The following is a 16,527-nucleotide window of genomic DNA, read 5'->3' on the forward strand; positions in this document are numbered from 1 at the left end:
GAATCAACACATTGCAAAGTAGTGGCGTTGCCCGTCTCCAGTGGCCAATGTTAGATTTCAGAAGCGACAGAATGATGGGAGGACCAAACTAGCAAAATTACTGTAAGTGAAGAATGCAAAAGGATCTTGTAGCGCCTTTGAGACTTAACTGAAAGAAAGAAGTTGGTGGCATGATCTTTCATAGGCTTATAAAACGGAATGTTTTCCTGTTGTGTTTGAAAGTGATTTTGAGGGCATTTTTTAGAATTTCCAGAGGCATTTAGGCAGATATTTTTAGGCTGTTCTTTTATCATTAAAACCCATTCCTCCAAAAAAGTAAAAAGTAATAAGCTGCACTGAATACTGTAATGTAATGAATTGTTTCCCATAGATCACAACAGCGATATACTTTCCAAAGAGTGATATGGATTGAAAAGAATGAAGTAGTTCTTTAAAAGTTTGTGTTGTAAGGGCTCAAAATCAGTTCGTATCACGGTAGGATAATTCCCTTTTTTTTTTGGTATGGCTGTATGCGCATGTGCGTATGCTGGGTTTCTGATGAATATGTAGGGGTGCATCTGTATGTGGAGAGGGATACAAAGTGAGGGCATTGCCTCTCAAAAATACAGTTCTGTCCTCCTTCACTTCTCCAAATTTTTAGCATTGCAGTAACTTAAAACTTCAGCTGAGCTTTTAGAAATACAGCCAAAGAAAAGGGCCAGACAAAGGGACCAGGGGAAGGCAGAGAAAGGAAACAGAAGAGTGCTAGGCGGGAACGATTTTCCATTTCTCATTCTACAATGCTAGACGTTTGAGAACTGAAGGAACATTTTGCTAAGGGCAGAATTCTTACTTGGGGGAACAGTGCCCTCTTTATGCCCACCCCACTTTGCAGTCACAGCCCTGAAAATACCCTGCACTACAAGTAAAGGTGTCTCAAGATTTTTCACGTTTAAGAGATTCTTTGTGCCAAAAACGTAGTGCAAGAAAACATTTTGGATGCAGAGAGCAGCATCTGAAAACCACATTTGTTTTTCTCCAGAGATGGAGATCTTCACAACAAAGTCCAGGAATATGAAAAATCATTGACATCCCCCATACGCACACACACACACACACTCTCTCCTTGGTGATCTAATGCAGAAGCTGTCAAAAGTCGTTTTATGTACAGTAACTTCTCCTCCACAGGGCAACGGATCTACAGTGGTCCCTCCACATTCACTGGAGTTAGGGGCACAGGACCCAGTGCAACTCTGTGGTTAACATCCAGAGAAGGTGACCATAGAATTGCACTTGACGGCCCACAAATGCCAAGAGATGTGTATTTTCTAGGAATTTCTCGGTCCTCCAGCACAACTCTTTGTCAGCTTCCAGCAGAGTTGCACTGAAGGACTTAGAGATTCCTAGAAAGAACATGTCAGTCAGATCCACAAATAAAACTGCAAAAGTCAAAGGTGCAAATCTTGAGGGGCGTCTCTTTCCATATTGTCTTGGCAGAGGCCAGTCTCCTCCTTGGACCACTGTGGAGGCTTGACCATTGCCCTTTTCAGCCACCTGGGGGCAGTCATGGCCACCATTGTCCAGCCTCAGCCTGGGCCCTTTGGTCACAGCATCCTACTCCTCTGACAGCTTTGATCCTCACTCTGTTACTCCTTGTTACAGAAAAGGGGGTGTAAAGAAGCCTTTCAGGGAAATGAGAAAGGATTGAGGCCACAGGCAAAGGATTAGGTGTCCTGGTCATCGAATCACAGAATCTTAGAGTTGGATGGGGTCACAAGGGTCACCTAGTCCAACCTGCTGACCTGCCAAAATACAGCATTCCTGAAAAATGCCCATCCGACCTCTGTTTAAAGACCTCTGGAGATGTACTCTGAGGCAGCCTGTTCCACTGCTGAACAGCTCTTGCCATCAAGAAGTTATTCCTAATGTTTAGGGAATCAAAGGATGCCCTATGCCCAGAACACAGCAGCAACAATTTGGTTTTTTTGGAGGGATGGGAGCTACACTTCTCTAACTCCTACTGGGCATCTCAACTGGACCAAATGTTCTGAATCCTAAGGGTTTGCAAATTGTTGACTTACTTAACAAGGGATTCACTGGGTCTACTCTGGTTGGGATTATCACTAGGACTCAGGACTCAGTCTTCCCCCTCCAAAAAATAACTTTTCCAAGCTTTACCTACACCAAGCTGTCCACTCTAATAGGGTTGTTTGCTGCTGAACCTTTCCTGCTGCTTCCAGTCATAGTAAATTTAGCATTTGGGGTCAGGGCTCTCAGCAGATGTGATCTTGCAGGCTGTCCAGGGGGAAAGAGAGGGTCCGTTTTTGCACAAAGAAGGTCTAGCTTGCCCCTGCCCTAAATGGCCAAGTCGCTGGGCCTCCATTTAGTGCTAGATTTGCTGGACTTGCTGCCTCGCTTCTGGTTTCCTCCCCAACTGGGGCTTCTGTTCCCTGCCAGCCTTGTGCCAAGGGTGCCTGCTTTCTCGCTGTTGGGATGGGCATTGCTGGGGCAGCGATGATGGGCAGGGGTCTCTACCTCAGACAGGACCTCTGAGCCCGGTTGGACCTCCCGGGTTCCCCGCCAGCATTTGGTGCGAGCCACGTGGCAGACCTCCACCATGTTGAGAAGGAGGGAGAGGCAGGCCACAGCCAGCATGAAGAGGATGAAGATGGTCTTCTCGGTGGGCCGCGAGATGTAGCAGTTGACAGTGTTGGGGCAGGGCCAGCGGCTGCAGGTGTAGAGGGGCTTCAGCTCAAAGCCGTAGAGGACGTACTGGCCCAGGATGAAGCCCACCTCAAAGAGGGCCTTGAAGACGATGTTGCAGATGTAGGTCCGCAGGATGGCCCCTTGCAGCCGAATCCGGCCGCAGGCATCGCGCACAGAGACAGGACCATTGGCGGCTTGGGCTGCAGTGCTGCTGCTGCTGCTTCCCCCACCAGCCTCCACCTGATTCACGATGAGCCCTTGCTCCTTCTCCTCCCTGCGCACCAGGTGGAGGATGTGGCCCAGGTAGATGAGGCTGGGAGTGGAGACAAAGATGATCTGCAGCACCCAGAAACGGATGTGGGAGATGGGGAAGGTCTGGTCGTAGCAGACGCTCTGGCAGCCAGGCTGCTTGGTGTCGCAGGAGAAGTTGGACTGCTCGTCCCCCCAGACCTTCTCCGCAGCCGCCCCCAAGACCAGGATGCGGAAGATGAAGAGCACTGTCAGCCAGACCTTGCCCACCACCGTGGAGTGCTCCTGCGCGCTCTCCAGCAGCCGGCCCAGCAGGTGCCAGTCTCCCATGGGTGCCAGGTGGGCTCGCCCTGCCAGGAAGGGAAGGAGAACGGACACCCATCAAAGGTCCCCGCAGCTGGCATCACGCCACCCTGCCCTCTGCCAACCATGGGGAGCAAATGCTGATGGAGGGTCAGGCCTACCTGTGCCAAGCTGTATACCCTTTGATGTTCTGTACGGTGGCTCATTGTGCTTTTGTTCTTTGGCGGCACCCATTGTGTGTTTGCGTGCAAAACATTAAACCCAATGGGTCCCATTGTTGCCTTTGAGACGCTAGCATTTAAGTTGTGGAAATCTGCCAGTGACGGCAGACTCTTCTAAGCAATTAATGCCCAGGAGTGGATTTTCTGCCTCCGCTGCCACCCTGCATGCCCTTGCATTGACAATGCAGGGCTTCTCTTTGAATCTGGCATGTTTCAAGGCTGGTTGAGCCCTTCTCTGTTTTTGCCCCATGGGCACAGCACCATGCAAAAATAAGTAAAGTAGAGGACACTAATGGTATCGCAAAGCAGAAGCCAACTTGGCAAATGATAGCTTTCTGGGCATAGGAAAGGTGCCATAGAGAGTGGGGTACTCAACTCCCTACAACTGCCCTCCACCGAGCTGTGAGAAAACTCACCCCTTCCAAACTTGGAGGCTCCAGCGTTAAGCAGTACCAATCCCGTCTCGCGTCGCCATTCCCAAGAAGGAGAAGGCCAGCTCCGTTGGGTGGCAGCTCCGCTAAGTGCCCATCGGCCGACGCTGACCAGTTGTTCCCTCCTGTTGGTGTCACCAATGGAGCAATGGACGCTGGTCTCATCCAAGAGCGGGGCTTTGTTGCCCTCAGAGCTTTGGTGCTCATTGGCCTTTCTCCATGACTGACCTGTGTTCTGTCCACTGAGCCTCTGTGTGTGTGAGTGACCCAGAGAGAGGTGGGGCCTAGGAGTTCCCCTGCCTTTTATTTTTGGACTGGGCACTCGGTTAATTATAGCCCCTCTGGCGCGCTGTGCATGGCGGGCAGGCGGGCAGGTTTATATTTAGGCAGGGAGGTTCTTCGGCAGAGGGGGACTTTGGGATGGCTTGCCTCTGGGAACCTGTGTGCTCTTGGAAGGTCCTTCATGCCTTTCCTCTAGCTGGACACAGTCATGAGAGCTATGGAGAGCAAGTGCCCCTTGTGCGCATGGCTCTTCCCTCTGCCTCCTAGCAAAGTCACATTGCGAGGGAGAACATGGTCTCTTTTGCGGCATCCTCTTCCCATAAGCCAGCCTTGTGTCCTACCCCAAATCCTGGCCTTTTAAATACAATTATTTGTCCCACTGGGAGTAAATCTGTGGAATCCGTTGCTGAAAGGCAAGGTGGCACTCTTCATAGGGTTACAGTTCCAAACTAAATATGACAATCCTCATTGTCATGATGGAGACTGTGGTCAAGAACTCAGAAGATGACTAAGACTTGGAAGGGCAACTACCAAGGACCTAGGTAAGACCCCCAAGTGTAAAGATTTATAGTTGAATACCAAAGTCAGGGTCACCTGTGCCATTGTATTTCCTATTTCTACATATGGTTGTGAAAGCTGGACAGTGAAGAAAGTGGATAGAAAGAAAATCAACTCATTGCAATGTGGAGGAGCGTTCTGCCAAAAAGACAAATCGATGAGCCCTAAAACAGATCCAGCCAAGACGACTAAGCTGGGGCTGTTCTACTTTGGACATAACCATTGGGACGACGTGACTTATTGGAAAAGACAACAGCGCTTTGTAAAGTAGCTTTTTCAACAGTACATTGGGAAGTAGTGGATTGATTTAATCCCAGAAGCCATGTCTTCCCTGAGTTTGCAAGATCTGCGCAGGACTGTTACAATCCCTTCATTCATAGGACCATCATGAGCCGAGTCAACTTGATGGCAACCAACAGCAACAGCACTTAATGGAAACCCACTGAGTCAATGAATCCACAGTATTTGGGGCCAGCAAGTGGATATAGGCCTGTGTCTCCCCGACAGTGGATTACTCTTTGACTTTCCAAATGCAAAGCTAAATCCAGCTCTCCTGGGATGTCAGGCTGGCCCTCCAATCTTTCCCAAATGTCCGCATGACTTTTCCTGGGACAACATCTTTGGTGCACATCTTTCCAAAAAATCTGGACATTTGCCTCTCCTAAGGCTTTTTTCCTGGCAGCGAGAGTGTAAAGCTAAAACAGGTTGATAGTTTGGGTCCCATTTTTGCTCCGCCTATCATTAAAATGCAATTCACTGAAACTGAATTTGGCCCCACCCTGGCTGTGCGCAGAGCCCTAGAAGGAAAACAGAAGGCAAGAGACCATTTTAATGTAATGTAAAACCCTTTTAATACTGTGACTGCTTTGGTATACAGTGTGATGCACAGCGGTTGGGAACAGCAGCCCAGCCGCTCTCCTTGCACCAGGCCAATGGAGACCAGTGACCTGGCCCTGTTTCCGGTGGGAGACATCCCACTCCTTTAGCCATTTGCCCAGCGGCATCTTTTGAACCTCTCCTCATTGTCCCTGCCCAAGGCACAGGAATCCTGCTACCGATGCTTTTTCCAGAAAGTTACTCTTTTGCATTGACTATAACTCAAACATCCCCCCTCCCCAACTCAAGGTAGACTCAGGATAGAAAACTCAAGGAGCAAGAAACCAAGGGGTTTGGGCCAGTTTAAAAACACACTGATGGTCAGGTGTCCAGAGGAGTCCCTCTGGACCCCATGTCAACCCAAGAACAAACCCACAGAGACATGATTTCCTTTGACACTATATCATGAGCCCATGATGGACCTGACATTTGGGCCTGGTGCTGCAATTCCCCTATCGGTTTTTGGTTGGGACTGTTAGGACAGACGTGAGTGTGAGATATGGGGAAGGTGGAGGAAAAGGGGTCTGGGCATGTGGAAATGAGCAGAAGGGACCCCTGGTTCTGCAGCTGTTGTGCCTTAACCCTGCAAGGACTGCTCTGCAGAACCACAGAATCGAGGCTGGAATGGGGTGGGGATCCCCATGCCTATCCCATCCTGACAAGCAGCCTTTGGCCAGAGGTCCCCTGATGAAGTGCAACCAGGGGTCCTTTGCTAGAAAGGTCCTGGCAACCGTAGCAATGGTCACCAAGTCCACAGAGACCTATGGCAGCCTGGAAGGTGACAGCAGGAAGGTGGCAGAAGAAGGGACTTTGGGGAGCTGGCAGAGACCAAGTGTGTGAGTGGGGTGCATCTCAGGAGGGCAGGCCCAGCCAGTTCGGGGGGCCATAGAAGTCCATGGAAGGGGTCCCCGTTCTCCTATCGGGTGTGACACATTACAGCCAAAGCAACACCTCTTGTGTCCCAGGACTTCCTTAGCAGGCCGAGCAGCGGTCGCTCTTCTCCTGGAGCCCCGAGTTCCTCCGGAGAATGTCCTTGAGGGAGCCATCTTGCTCCGTCAGCAGCTGGTTGATTTCGTTCTGCTTGTATTCGGAGGAGAGCTTGTGGCCCAGGAAGGAGCCCTTGCCCGAAGTGGGGTTGTGGGGCTTTTGCACGCGCCGGGCACACGCCCGCACAAGAAGGAAGACCACTTCGGCCAGGTTGAGGACGATGCAGATGCCGGAGGTGGCCAGCATGAAGACGGTGAAGATGGTCTTCTCTGTGGGTCGAGAGATGAAACAGTCGACAGTGTTGGGGCAAGGGTAGACGTCGCACTTGACCAGGCGGATCATCTGGTAGCCCGGGTAGATCATGTAGAAGATGTACATGAAGGTGGCTTCGAAGATGATGCGGAAGACCACGCTGCAGACGTAAGTCCACCACAGTGCCCCCGAGATCCGCATCTTGTGCTTCTTGACCTCCTCCAAGTGCTTGGCGTCCCCGTGGCCGGTCATGACCAAGAGCTTCTTCTCCTGGTGCTGCTGGTAGGCCACATGCATGGCCACCAGCAAGGCTGGCGTGGTCACCAGGATGAGCTGCAGGGCCCAGAGGCGGATGTGGGAGATGGGGAAGTAGTAGTCGTAGCAGACGTTCTTGCAGCCGGGCTGCTGCGTGTTGCAGGTGAAAGAGGACTGCTCATCGCCCCAGACGCTCTCGGCGGCCACCACCAGCACCATGATGCGGAAGATGAACACCACCGAGAACCAGATGCGCCCAATGGCCGTGGAGTGTCGGTTCACCCCGATCACGATGGCATAGAAGCTCTCCCACTTCATTGTTCCTCACACCTGGAAGGCAAAGGAAGAGAATCCTGATCAGGGATCCAGTACAAGGCATTGCATGGCTCACTAGAAGAGGCAACAATACTTGGCAAGGTAAGAGGCAGCAGGAAAAGAGGTGGATGGGATCCATTAGGAAAGCCACAGCCCTGGGTCTGCAAAACTTGAGTAGGGCGCTTGAGAATAGAGGGACTTGGGCCGTGTCTATACTCTGGGAGCAGTTTGAACTCTTCTGGACCCAAAGCACTCCAGAGTAACACCAGTTGCCTGTTTACACATAGAATCATAGAGTTGGAAGAGACTACAAGGACCATGCTGCCATTCAGGAACTCACAATCAAAGCACCACTGACAGATGGCCATCCAGCCTCTGTTTAAAGACCTCCAAAGAGGTCTCCCATTGCTGCCAGTATGGGTTGCTCCTTCTACAGCTGAAAACCAGGTGCCCAGCATCAGCCGCGTGGCTGGGCATCTCATCTGACCACAGAGGGAGCAGCCCATGCCATCAGGTGGTACAATGGGATGTATTATAAGCAGCTTCCTGGTGTTGCTCCCTTTACATTAAGGGTGGTATTAAGGTGGATTTGGTGCTGAACTGGCCGTATGTTGTGTGGTTGGTTTGCACCAGATTTGGGATTGGACCCTGCATCGTTTGATCATCATGAGGATGGGGGGAGGACATGTTGCTTAGCCCAGAAGGACACAGCCTTGGAGGTCTCCCATTCATAGGGTTGTTATAAGTCGGTATTGACTTTATGGCAGTTAATGCAGGTCAGACAGTGTGACCCCAACTCTACATCCAGTAATACTACATACACCACTTTTCCTCCGCTCTGCATAAGAACAGACAGAGGAATGGGTTTTCCTCTGTTGCTAATCCACTTGCACCTTTCTCATAGCTAAGGGGAGAGGGTCTGGGCTGTGCACTTTGCTTTTCTTTGTTTGTTTCTGCGCTATGTAACCTTTGGGGAGTCTGTCCATTGTCTCCTCCAACTCTGCTCCAGGGAATAGTTGTCTGAGCAGAATTACTTGTTCAGGGGTCCAGTTCTCCCCTTCGGCATAAGAGGATGCTGGGCCCCATCAGAGAAAGGACTGGGATGCTTCTCTGCCGTTGGCCACCTGCTGCATCATTTATCACCAACGCAGCTTATTTTATAGCATTAATGTATGTCAGTGTCCAGCTCCAAATGAGGTCTTTGGGAGTCCAGTTTTGGTCCTTAAAGCAGTTGCCTCTCTGGAGTGTCCTGTTCTTGAGAAGGACCGCTTAGGGACCTTTCTTCCTTTTATTCTTTCCCTCCCTCCCTCCCTCCCTCCCTCCTTTGCCGCCTTCTGCTGTTACTATGAGAGGTATGTGCCATGCAGAGGAACAGGACAGGAGACCGGAGGGTGGGCTCCCAGCATTCCTCTGCAGAACTGGTTTCTGGATGACCAGAGATTGGGACCAAGCTTTTGCAAAACTCTCTTTGCCTCTGTCCTGCCTTCCCCCCCAAAAAAACTACGACTCATCCAATTCCTAAATCAGAATTTTGTAGATTAGAGTCTGGTAATAGAGCAATCTCAATTCCAAAGAGCAATTTTAAAGCCACACGTGAGAAATGTCAACTCTTTTTGGACTCCGACTCCCAGAATCCTCCAGCCAGCATGCAACTGAGTTGTGATCTAAAAAGGTAATCTTCCCAACCTTTGGAGGAGCCATTATTAGATATCAAAGAGGCTTCAAGAGGGCCAGGCTTCTTGTGAAATTCTGCGAGTCGTGGTCCAAAAAAAGTAACCTTTCCAAGCCAGTGGCTTGTAGCTCTCTGGTTGGTGGATTCTGGGGGTTGTTGTCCAAAATGATAACATTTCCCAACTATAGTTTAAGGTACCCTCGCTCTGTGTTAACACAAACAACCTCACCCCGGACCTCAAAGAGACATTCCCCCAAGGAATGCCAGCAGACAGACTGAAATGAGTGCATGCGCCTGCGAGATTATGGCAACCTTTTCCTGCCAAAAGGATGGTTTCTGTTAAAGAGAAGCCACACTCCAGGTGCTATCCTTCCATGCCGTTATTCCCAAAAACATGGAGCAGTGCTCCAGGAATGAAATCTCTGGTGGCCTTACACAAATCTCACATATTTTCCACTTCACACCTGGTTTGCAATTTAGAGACAACCACACAGATCTTCTTTACAAAGTGAGTGTGAAAAAAACACATGCCAACAACAACAACAAAAGTGTAATTTTTCCATTCCTGGGCAATCACTTTCCCAGCCTCTGGTCATCCTCCATTCATACCCTCCAGCATTTAACAAATGAAAAGCAATGCCGTTGTGCTCACGATGGCAAAAGTGTTTAAAGAGGACGAACAAGCAAACTAGGAGAGGCTGCTGAAGTCTGCTTTTGCCTGAGCTTCTCCTTGCTGAGCGCAAATAACTTCTGCACTTTGAACTCAGTTTTCAGCAATTGAATTGAGCTGAGGATGAAAGCAGGAGGTGGACAAAGAAACTGGGACATTTGAAAGGTGGTTGAAAAAAGTGGGGCGGCAAAGAATTAATCTGGATTGCCAAATCAGAACAGTTGGATAGTATGCGTCTCTGACCCGATAACCAGATCCCCCGCCCCACCAGTCCAAGGTAACTTGCCAGACTCCTATGGCACTAACCTGGGCCCAGGGAAGTCTACACACCAAGGAGGGTTTTACCTTGCAAAATAGGTCCTTCCTTCGCTGCCTTCTTCCCTGGAGCATCTGCCGGCTCCCTCTATGGGCTCATGCTGCTGCCTCACGGACCGCGCCGAGCGCCTCGGGGAAGTCATATGCTGCTTTATAAGCTGTTTTGCATACAATGGGGCCTTTTGTCGGGCCCCAAACAACACACTTTAGAATTCAGACCGGCTGCCCGGACTTCCGCCCACCCTTGCCAAACAAAGTGTCTGTGTATGGCATTCCAGGCTGCCCTGTCCCCCACCGACACCTGGCCCCAGGCTCTGCCAGGAGCAAAGACCCTCCATGGGGCACTGCCCTCTGTCCCAATATAGGTCCCAGAAATCTGGAAGGTGTGTGTTATGTAGGAGAAGAGCAGGGCAAAAGGGTGCATGGAGTTTGCACATCCTTGGCTGTCTGCCCATTTGGGAACATGGCAGTGCCCACGGGGGAGTCGATGCAGAGGGAAAGGAGGAAGAGTTAAGGCCCTCAGGGTCAGAGGTCAGGATGCGCCATGCGCAGCAGCTGCCTTGGCTGTGACGCCGCTTGGCGTCAGCTGTACCATGTCCCACGAGAAAGGTTGGCAATTTGCGTCTCCTTCCGGGGTGCAGGGCCCAACGCCAAGCCAAGGAGGCACACAATGGTTCACTCAGTTCTTGGAATATGGAAAGCTGACCCTGTTCCAGGGCATCCTTGTCTTGCCTTCCTCTTCCAACACACATAAACACAAGCACACACAGCACCCTTCCTGTCTGTGGGTACAGAGCCTCTTGCCCATTTGCATGTGGCAAACAGAAGCCAGCAAGCGAAACGGTTTTGTTTGAGAAACGTAAACTCATTGTAGGTGACCATTCAACTGGATGGACTCAGTGAGGTCCAGAAAAGAAACACAGGGACACGAAACTGGGCAGCCACTGGCAAAATGGGGTTTGTGTGTGTAGGGCAGAGACTCCCGCAATCACTGCAGGTATCTTCTTGGATACATCTATGAAAGATGTGGACAGTCAAGAGCAGCGGTTCCCAAACTTTGGTCCTCCAGATGTTTTGGACTTCATCTCCAAGAATTGCTGACTGTTGGCCAAGTTGGCCAGGGATTCTGAGAGTTGAAGTCCAGAACACCTGGAGACCAAGGTGACCAAAATGGAGTGAAAGGTCTGGAAACCATAAAGCTCTCTGAGGAGACACTTAAGGACGTTTAGCCTGGAGAGGAAAAGCTTAAGGGGTAGCATGATAGTCATGCTTACATATTGGAAGGGATATCATATTGATGATAGAGTAAGCTTATTTTCGGCTGCTCCAGAGAATAGGATCTGGAGCTGCAGGAAAGGGCATCCACCTAAACATTTGGAAGAACTTCTTAAAGGTAAAAGCCATTCGACAGTGGAAGATGCCACCGCCTCAGAGTCTTCTTTGGAGGTCTTGAAACAGACTGGATGGCTGTCTTTTGGGGGATGTGTTGATTGTGAGTTCCTACATGGCAGAATGAGGTTAGACTGGATGGCCCTTCCAACTCTATGAATTCATACTTGGCAGGGGAAATGCTCTCCATTTGTGCACAGGGAGAGTGCTAGTGGCCAAGAATGGTTCCCACAGCCAACATAAGGCTAACAGGAGCCCAGAGAGCAGAAGCCTTTGGTCAGCTCCCAATCCAGCCCTTGGAGTGAGGAGGCAGCTGGGGGTGGGTTAACCTCCACCAGAACAGGACATCTCCTCTGGATGGAGGGAAGGTAACCATTAAACCAGTTCAAACACAAGGCCAGGACAGGGGTCAGCTGTCTCCTCTCCAAGGGCCAAAGATCCCTCTGTCTTGGCCGTCCGTTCATCCTGGGAAGGCGACAGCTCCTGGTTTGTCTGTAGAGCAAGGAAGGGGTGCCGAAAAGCCACAACACAACACCAAACAGCAAAGGAAAGGGAGCTCTTAATGAGGATGAGGATGATTAGGAAACAGGCAAAGAAAAAATAAAAAATACAAAGAAAGAAAATACAAAGAAAAAATTAAAAAAAATCAAAAAATCTGCAATGAACCAACAAACATATTTGTGCATGCATAGAATTATAACTGGGCAGCAAAAGGGTTCGATTGCCAGCTCGGCCATGAAACCCACTGGGTTCCTTTGGGCAAGTCACACTCTCTCAGCCTCAGAGGATAGCTGTGGCAAACGCCCTCTGAAGAAAGGTGCCAAGAAACTTGCACAAATAGGGTTGCCTTAGGGTCGCCATATGTCAGAAATGACTTGAAGGTGCAACAGCAGAGAGCCAGCATGTTTAATGGACTGAGCATTGGGCTATGACTTTGGGCATCGGGGTCCAGTTCCCCGCTAGGCCATGGACACTCCTTGGGTGGGTCACACACTCTCAACCCCCCAAAATCCCCATGTTAGGGCCACTGTAAATAGGAAAAGACTTGAAGACGTACAGGTAGAATGAGCCAGCAGCCTCTTATCCTGCTTGCTGTCTCAATTGGATTTCTATGGCCAATTTAATATTCCTGCAATCTCATGGCTGCTTTTAGCTATGGCATTTCATTTCCGTGTCTTATTGATTCTACTTTGATTGGAGGGTGAATTTCCAATCTGTCTTACTATAGAGCGACTGATAACAAATTCATTGCAGACATATGCGGGTGCGGTGTGTGAAAGTCGAGATAGCACACGGCGCAACCCAGGAGTCAGCCAAACAATGGCCATGTGCCACTCCACACCCCTCTGTGGCTGTTTGCCACCATTTACTTACTGGGAGAGGACCAGGGTGGGCTGGGGCCAGTTCGCCCTTAATCGGTGTTGACGTACGGCCGGCTAAAGGTGACGACGGCAGTGAGAGTTGGCAGGGATCAGGTTGGTTTGGGCGGTGGCAGCGAAATAATGCCACCCCAAAAGGAGGTTGTAGGGTTTTGCAAGGAAGAAGGAGCACCAGGAATGACCCAGAAGGCCAGCCAAGAAGGTGAGGGGTCCCTCAACCCTGAGCACAGCATCACATCTGCAAGGCAAGGATTATGCTTCCGTTGCATGCGTTCAAGTCCTTTCCAACTTATGGCAACCCAAAACTGGTTGAGGCCCAATATGATCGAGAGTGTTTGCCATCATGGTCTTCCTCTGAGGCTGAGAGAGTGGGACTTGCTCAAAGACAACCAATGGGTTTTTCCAGGGTCTTCCAGGGTCCTGGCCCAACGTTCAAACCCCTCAAAATAAATATTTTTTGGTATTAATTTTTTTGTATTTTAATAATTGTTTTAAGAATTGTTCGATAGTTTAATTGCATTTTATTGTGGATGGGAGGGTTAGGGAGGGTTTGGGATACAATGGTAACAAGTGATTATTTGTGTGTTAGCCACTTCCCGTGTTAGTGGGATATAAATAATAATAATAATAATAATAATAATAATAATAATAAATTTATTTATCCATCCATCCATCCATCCGTCTGTCCGTCCGTCCGTCCATCCATCCGTCCGTCCATCCACCCTGTTTCCAATATGGCAACCCTGTCCTGGGGTTTGGGGGGGATTTATTCAGAGGAGGTTTGCTATGCCTTCCTCCAAATATGATGATGATGATGAGTAATAGTAGTAGTAGTAATAGTAGCAGTAGTAATACGTAGTATTTCTTACCCACCTCTCTCCATGGATTGAGGCAGGGCACAACAATTGACAAACAAACAACATCAGTTAAAACACACACCAGTTTAAACAGTGGTCCTCAACCTCTCTAATGCCATGACCTTTTAATACAGTTCCTCATGTTGTGGTGGCCCCCAACCATAAAACTGTTCCTAAAACCATCAGAAATATATGTGCCTTCCAGATGCAAAGGGCACTCATTGTGCATTTCAAGTCCTCTTGGGTTTGAATTGTTCAAGTTTAGGACTTCATTGCAAAGTCTTGAGTTTGGATTGTGAAGTTTGCATACTATCCAACTTTCCCAGTCCATGATCCCAGAGAGAATTCAACAAGAGCAACAACCTTTGCATGTAGACCCGATCTCACCAAGACATCCCTACCTGTGCTCACCTTCCCTTCCAGACTCACCTGTAGCAGAAACAGCCAGGTACTGGAGAGACGCGTCCAGGTGGCCTTTCTTTCTCCAAATGATTTGGGCAGCCTAGTGGAGCCTTAAATACTTTGGGCCAATCCCTCCTCCTTTTCTCTTGGGAGGAAACTTGCCCAACCCTGACCTCAGCTCCTCCAGCCCCAAGGCTGCACAATGTGGGTTTGACCCACGGCTGCTAAACGCAACTGGGAGATCTCCATACAAAAACAACTCTCCCGGGTGACTGATCGAGTGCAAAGAGTCCCGTGATTTCTCATTAAGGGAGTTTATCACATTTTGGCATTAAGGAGAGATTAAAGCACATTTAAAGCATCCCGCAAATAAAGCGGAATTGGCAAGTAATTGCGCAAATGGTGATCATGCACAAAAAAGTGATATGGGAAATGCACTTTCCTGAAAGTGAAAAGATGCGTGTTCATGTTTCTTTGTGACCACTTTAATGGCGATGTTGTGTGAAATCGTTTTGCGTAATATCCCTGGATATTCACGGGATAAACCCCTGATCTCCTTCACGTGATAAACTCCAAGAATACAACTCTCAAAATTTCTTCCCCCAACCAACAAATGCTTGGACTTGCCCCAAACCCTAACTTGTCCAAGCTCTGTTTCTATAACAAATTAACTTGTCCAAGCTCTGCTTTTAAGCCCATAACAAATTAACTTGCCCAAGCTTTGCTTTTTACTGCTACAGAAAACAGACATTGAGCCACCCACTAGGCAAGACTTTTCCAAGCCACCGGTCAATCTCTGGGGCACACATCTCCACACGGACTTTACAACCAAGTCCCAAACTGGCATTTCTCAGCACCTGTTGACCCACCTGAGCACACCTTCAGCGTAATCCACTGCGAACCTCACACGCCGCACCGCCAGAGCCGCTGCCAAAGCCCTTTCAGAGCCTCTGGCCCAAGCTGACATCCGCGCATGTAAACATTAACTCTTGTACTTGGACGCTCCATTCCAAGGTCCTCCGTCTGCGCAGATGTGGCACAAACAGCTGGTGAGGCAACACAAAGATCACACAAGAACCATGAGGAAAGTGGGGAAGGAGAAGAATTGGCTGGACACTGCTCCACCCACTAGGCCTTTAAATACAATGGGGTATTATTATTATTATTATTATTATTATTATTATTATTGGGATCTGCTGGGGTTTGGTTCCAGGGGCCCCCATGGATCCCATAATCTGTGGATACTCCAGTCCCATTAAATACAATGGGATATTATTATTATTATTATTATTATTATTATTAGCCCTTGGTATCTGCTGGGGTTTGGTTCTAGGTTCCCCTGTGGATCCCAAAATCTGTGAATGCTCAAATCTCATTAAATACAATGAGGCATTATTGCTGCTATTATTGTTGTTGTTGTTGTGGGCCCTTAGTATCCACTGGGGTTTGGTTCCAGCCCCCCCCCCCCCCCCCCCCCGTGGATCCCAAAATCTGTGACTGGCATAGAAAATGGTGCCCCTTATATAAAGTAGAAAATCAAGATTTGCTTTTTATGGGAGATTTTGAAACTGTGGATAGAGAACTTGTGGTTATGGAGGGCTGACTGAACACAACAAAATGCAGGCATTTTACTAACATCTCCAATATTTTCCTCTTGTTTGGGTTATAACACCTAAGAAGAAGCCGGTGGAACTTTGAAAGCTTGCAACAAGTATATTGTGCATTTCACTTGGTCGATGAAGGTATCACTGTTTGGTGGATTTTCCTACACCAATTAAAAAGCCATGATTTAAGATATGCAATGCAGTTCAATGTGCAGTTTATCACACAAAGGAGATCGGGAGTTTATCCCATGAATATCCCCCCATAACCCGCGTAATTACACGAAACGATTTCACACGCCGTCGCACAAAACCCGCCATTAAAGTGGTCACAAAGAAGCATTAACATGCACCTTTTTACTTTTGGCATTTCAGCAACAATGCATTTGCTGATATCGCTTTTTTTGTACATTTGCGTGTGATCACTGTTTGCCCAATGGCTTGCCATTTCCCGCTTCATTTGCGCGATGCTTAAAATGTGCTTTAATCTCTCTTCGATGCCGAAATCAGCTCCAGTGTGATAAACTATCTTCAGTATCAGACATTTCTCCCTATCCCTCTGATAGGCAAGAAGGGTCCTATTTCTGGGGACGCTTGATGGGAGATGGGTCTATGCACGCATGCGCACCTGTCCTGTCTCTCCATCATGAGGAACACCTGTCCCATCTCTGTGCGCATGTGCACACCTGTCCCTGGGGCAGCCCCTGGTCTTCTGTTTCGGTCCAGAGGAAAAGACCAAGATTCCTCCAGCCAGTGCCTCTGTTTTGCCCAGGAAGGGTTGGGCATGTGGGGCGGATGCCAGGAAACTTATCGCCTTGGGCACAGGCA

The 16,527-nt window shown here is 49.1% G+C and overlaps 2 protein-coding genes across 2 annotated transcripts; both read right to left on the minus strand.

Moving 5' to 3' along the window:
• Positions 1-341: 341 nt before the first annotated feature.
• On the minus strand, positions 342-4,017 carry LOC149308625 (gap junction alpha-3 protein-like). Its single transcript, XM_089536146.1, has 2 exons — positions 3,875-4,017; positions 342-3,284 (listed from the first exon to the last, which is right to left on the minus strand). The coding sequence occupies exon 2, from the start codon at positions 3,262-3,264 to the stop codon at positions 2,335-2,337; it is 930 nt and encodes a 309-aa protein (XP_089392272.1). The 5' UTR covers positions 3,265-3,284; positions 3,875-4,017; the 3' UTR covers positions 342-2,334.
• A 1,546-nt stretch (positions 4,018-5,563) lies between these two features.
• GJB1 (gap junction protein beta 1) lies at positions 5,564-14,984 on the minus strand. The gene is made up of 2 exons (XM_089537094.1): positions 14,968-14,984; positions 5,564-7,429 (listed from the first exon to the last, which is right to left on the minus strand). The coding sequence occupies exon 2, from the start codon at positions 7,415-7,417 to the stop codon at positions 6,578-6,580; it is 840 nt and encodes a 279-aa protein (XP_089393220.1). The 5' UTR covers positions 7,418-7,429; positions 14,968-14,984; the 3' UTR covers positions 5,564-6,577.
• Between the last annotated feature and the right edge of the window lie 1,543 nt (positions 14,985-16,527).

The sequence above is a fragment of the Sceloporus occidentalis genome, unplaced genomic scaffold (assembly GCF_023333645.1).
Source record: "Sceloporus occidentalis isolate IW3139 unplaced genomic scaffold, rSceOcc1.0.p SCAF_8, whole genome shotgun sequence".
NCBI lineage: Eukaryota > Metazoa > Chordata > Lepidosauria > Squamata > Phrynosomatidae > Sceloporus > Sceloporus occidentalis.

Bases quoted from the DNA above. Each gene is read 5' to 3' on its own strand.
- LOC149308625 (XM_089536146.1), bottom strand. From the start codon at position 3,264: ATGGGAGACTGGCACCTGCTGGGCCGGCTGCTGGAGAGCGCGCAGGAG.
- GJB1 (XM_089537094.1), bottom strand. From the start codon at position 7,417: ATGAAGTGGGAGAGCTTCTATGCCATCGTGATCGGGGTGAACCGACAC.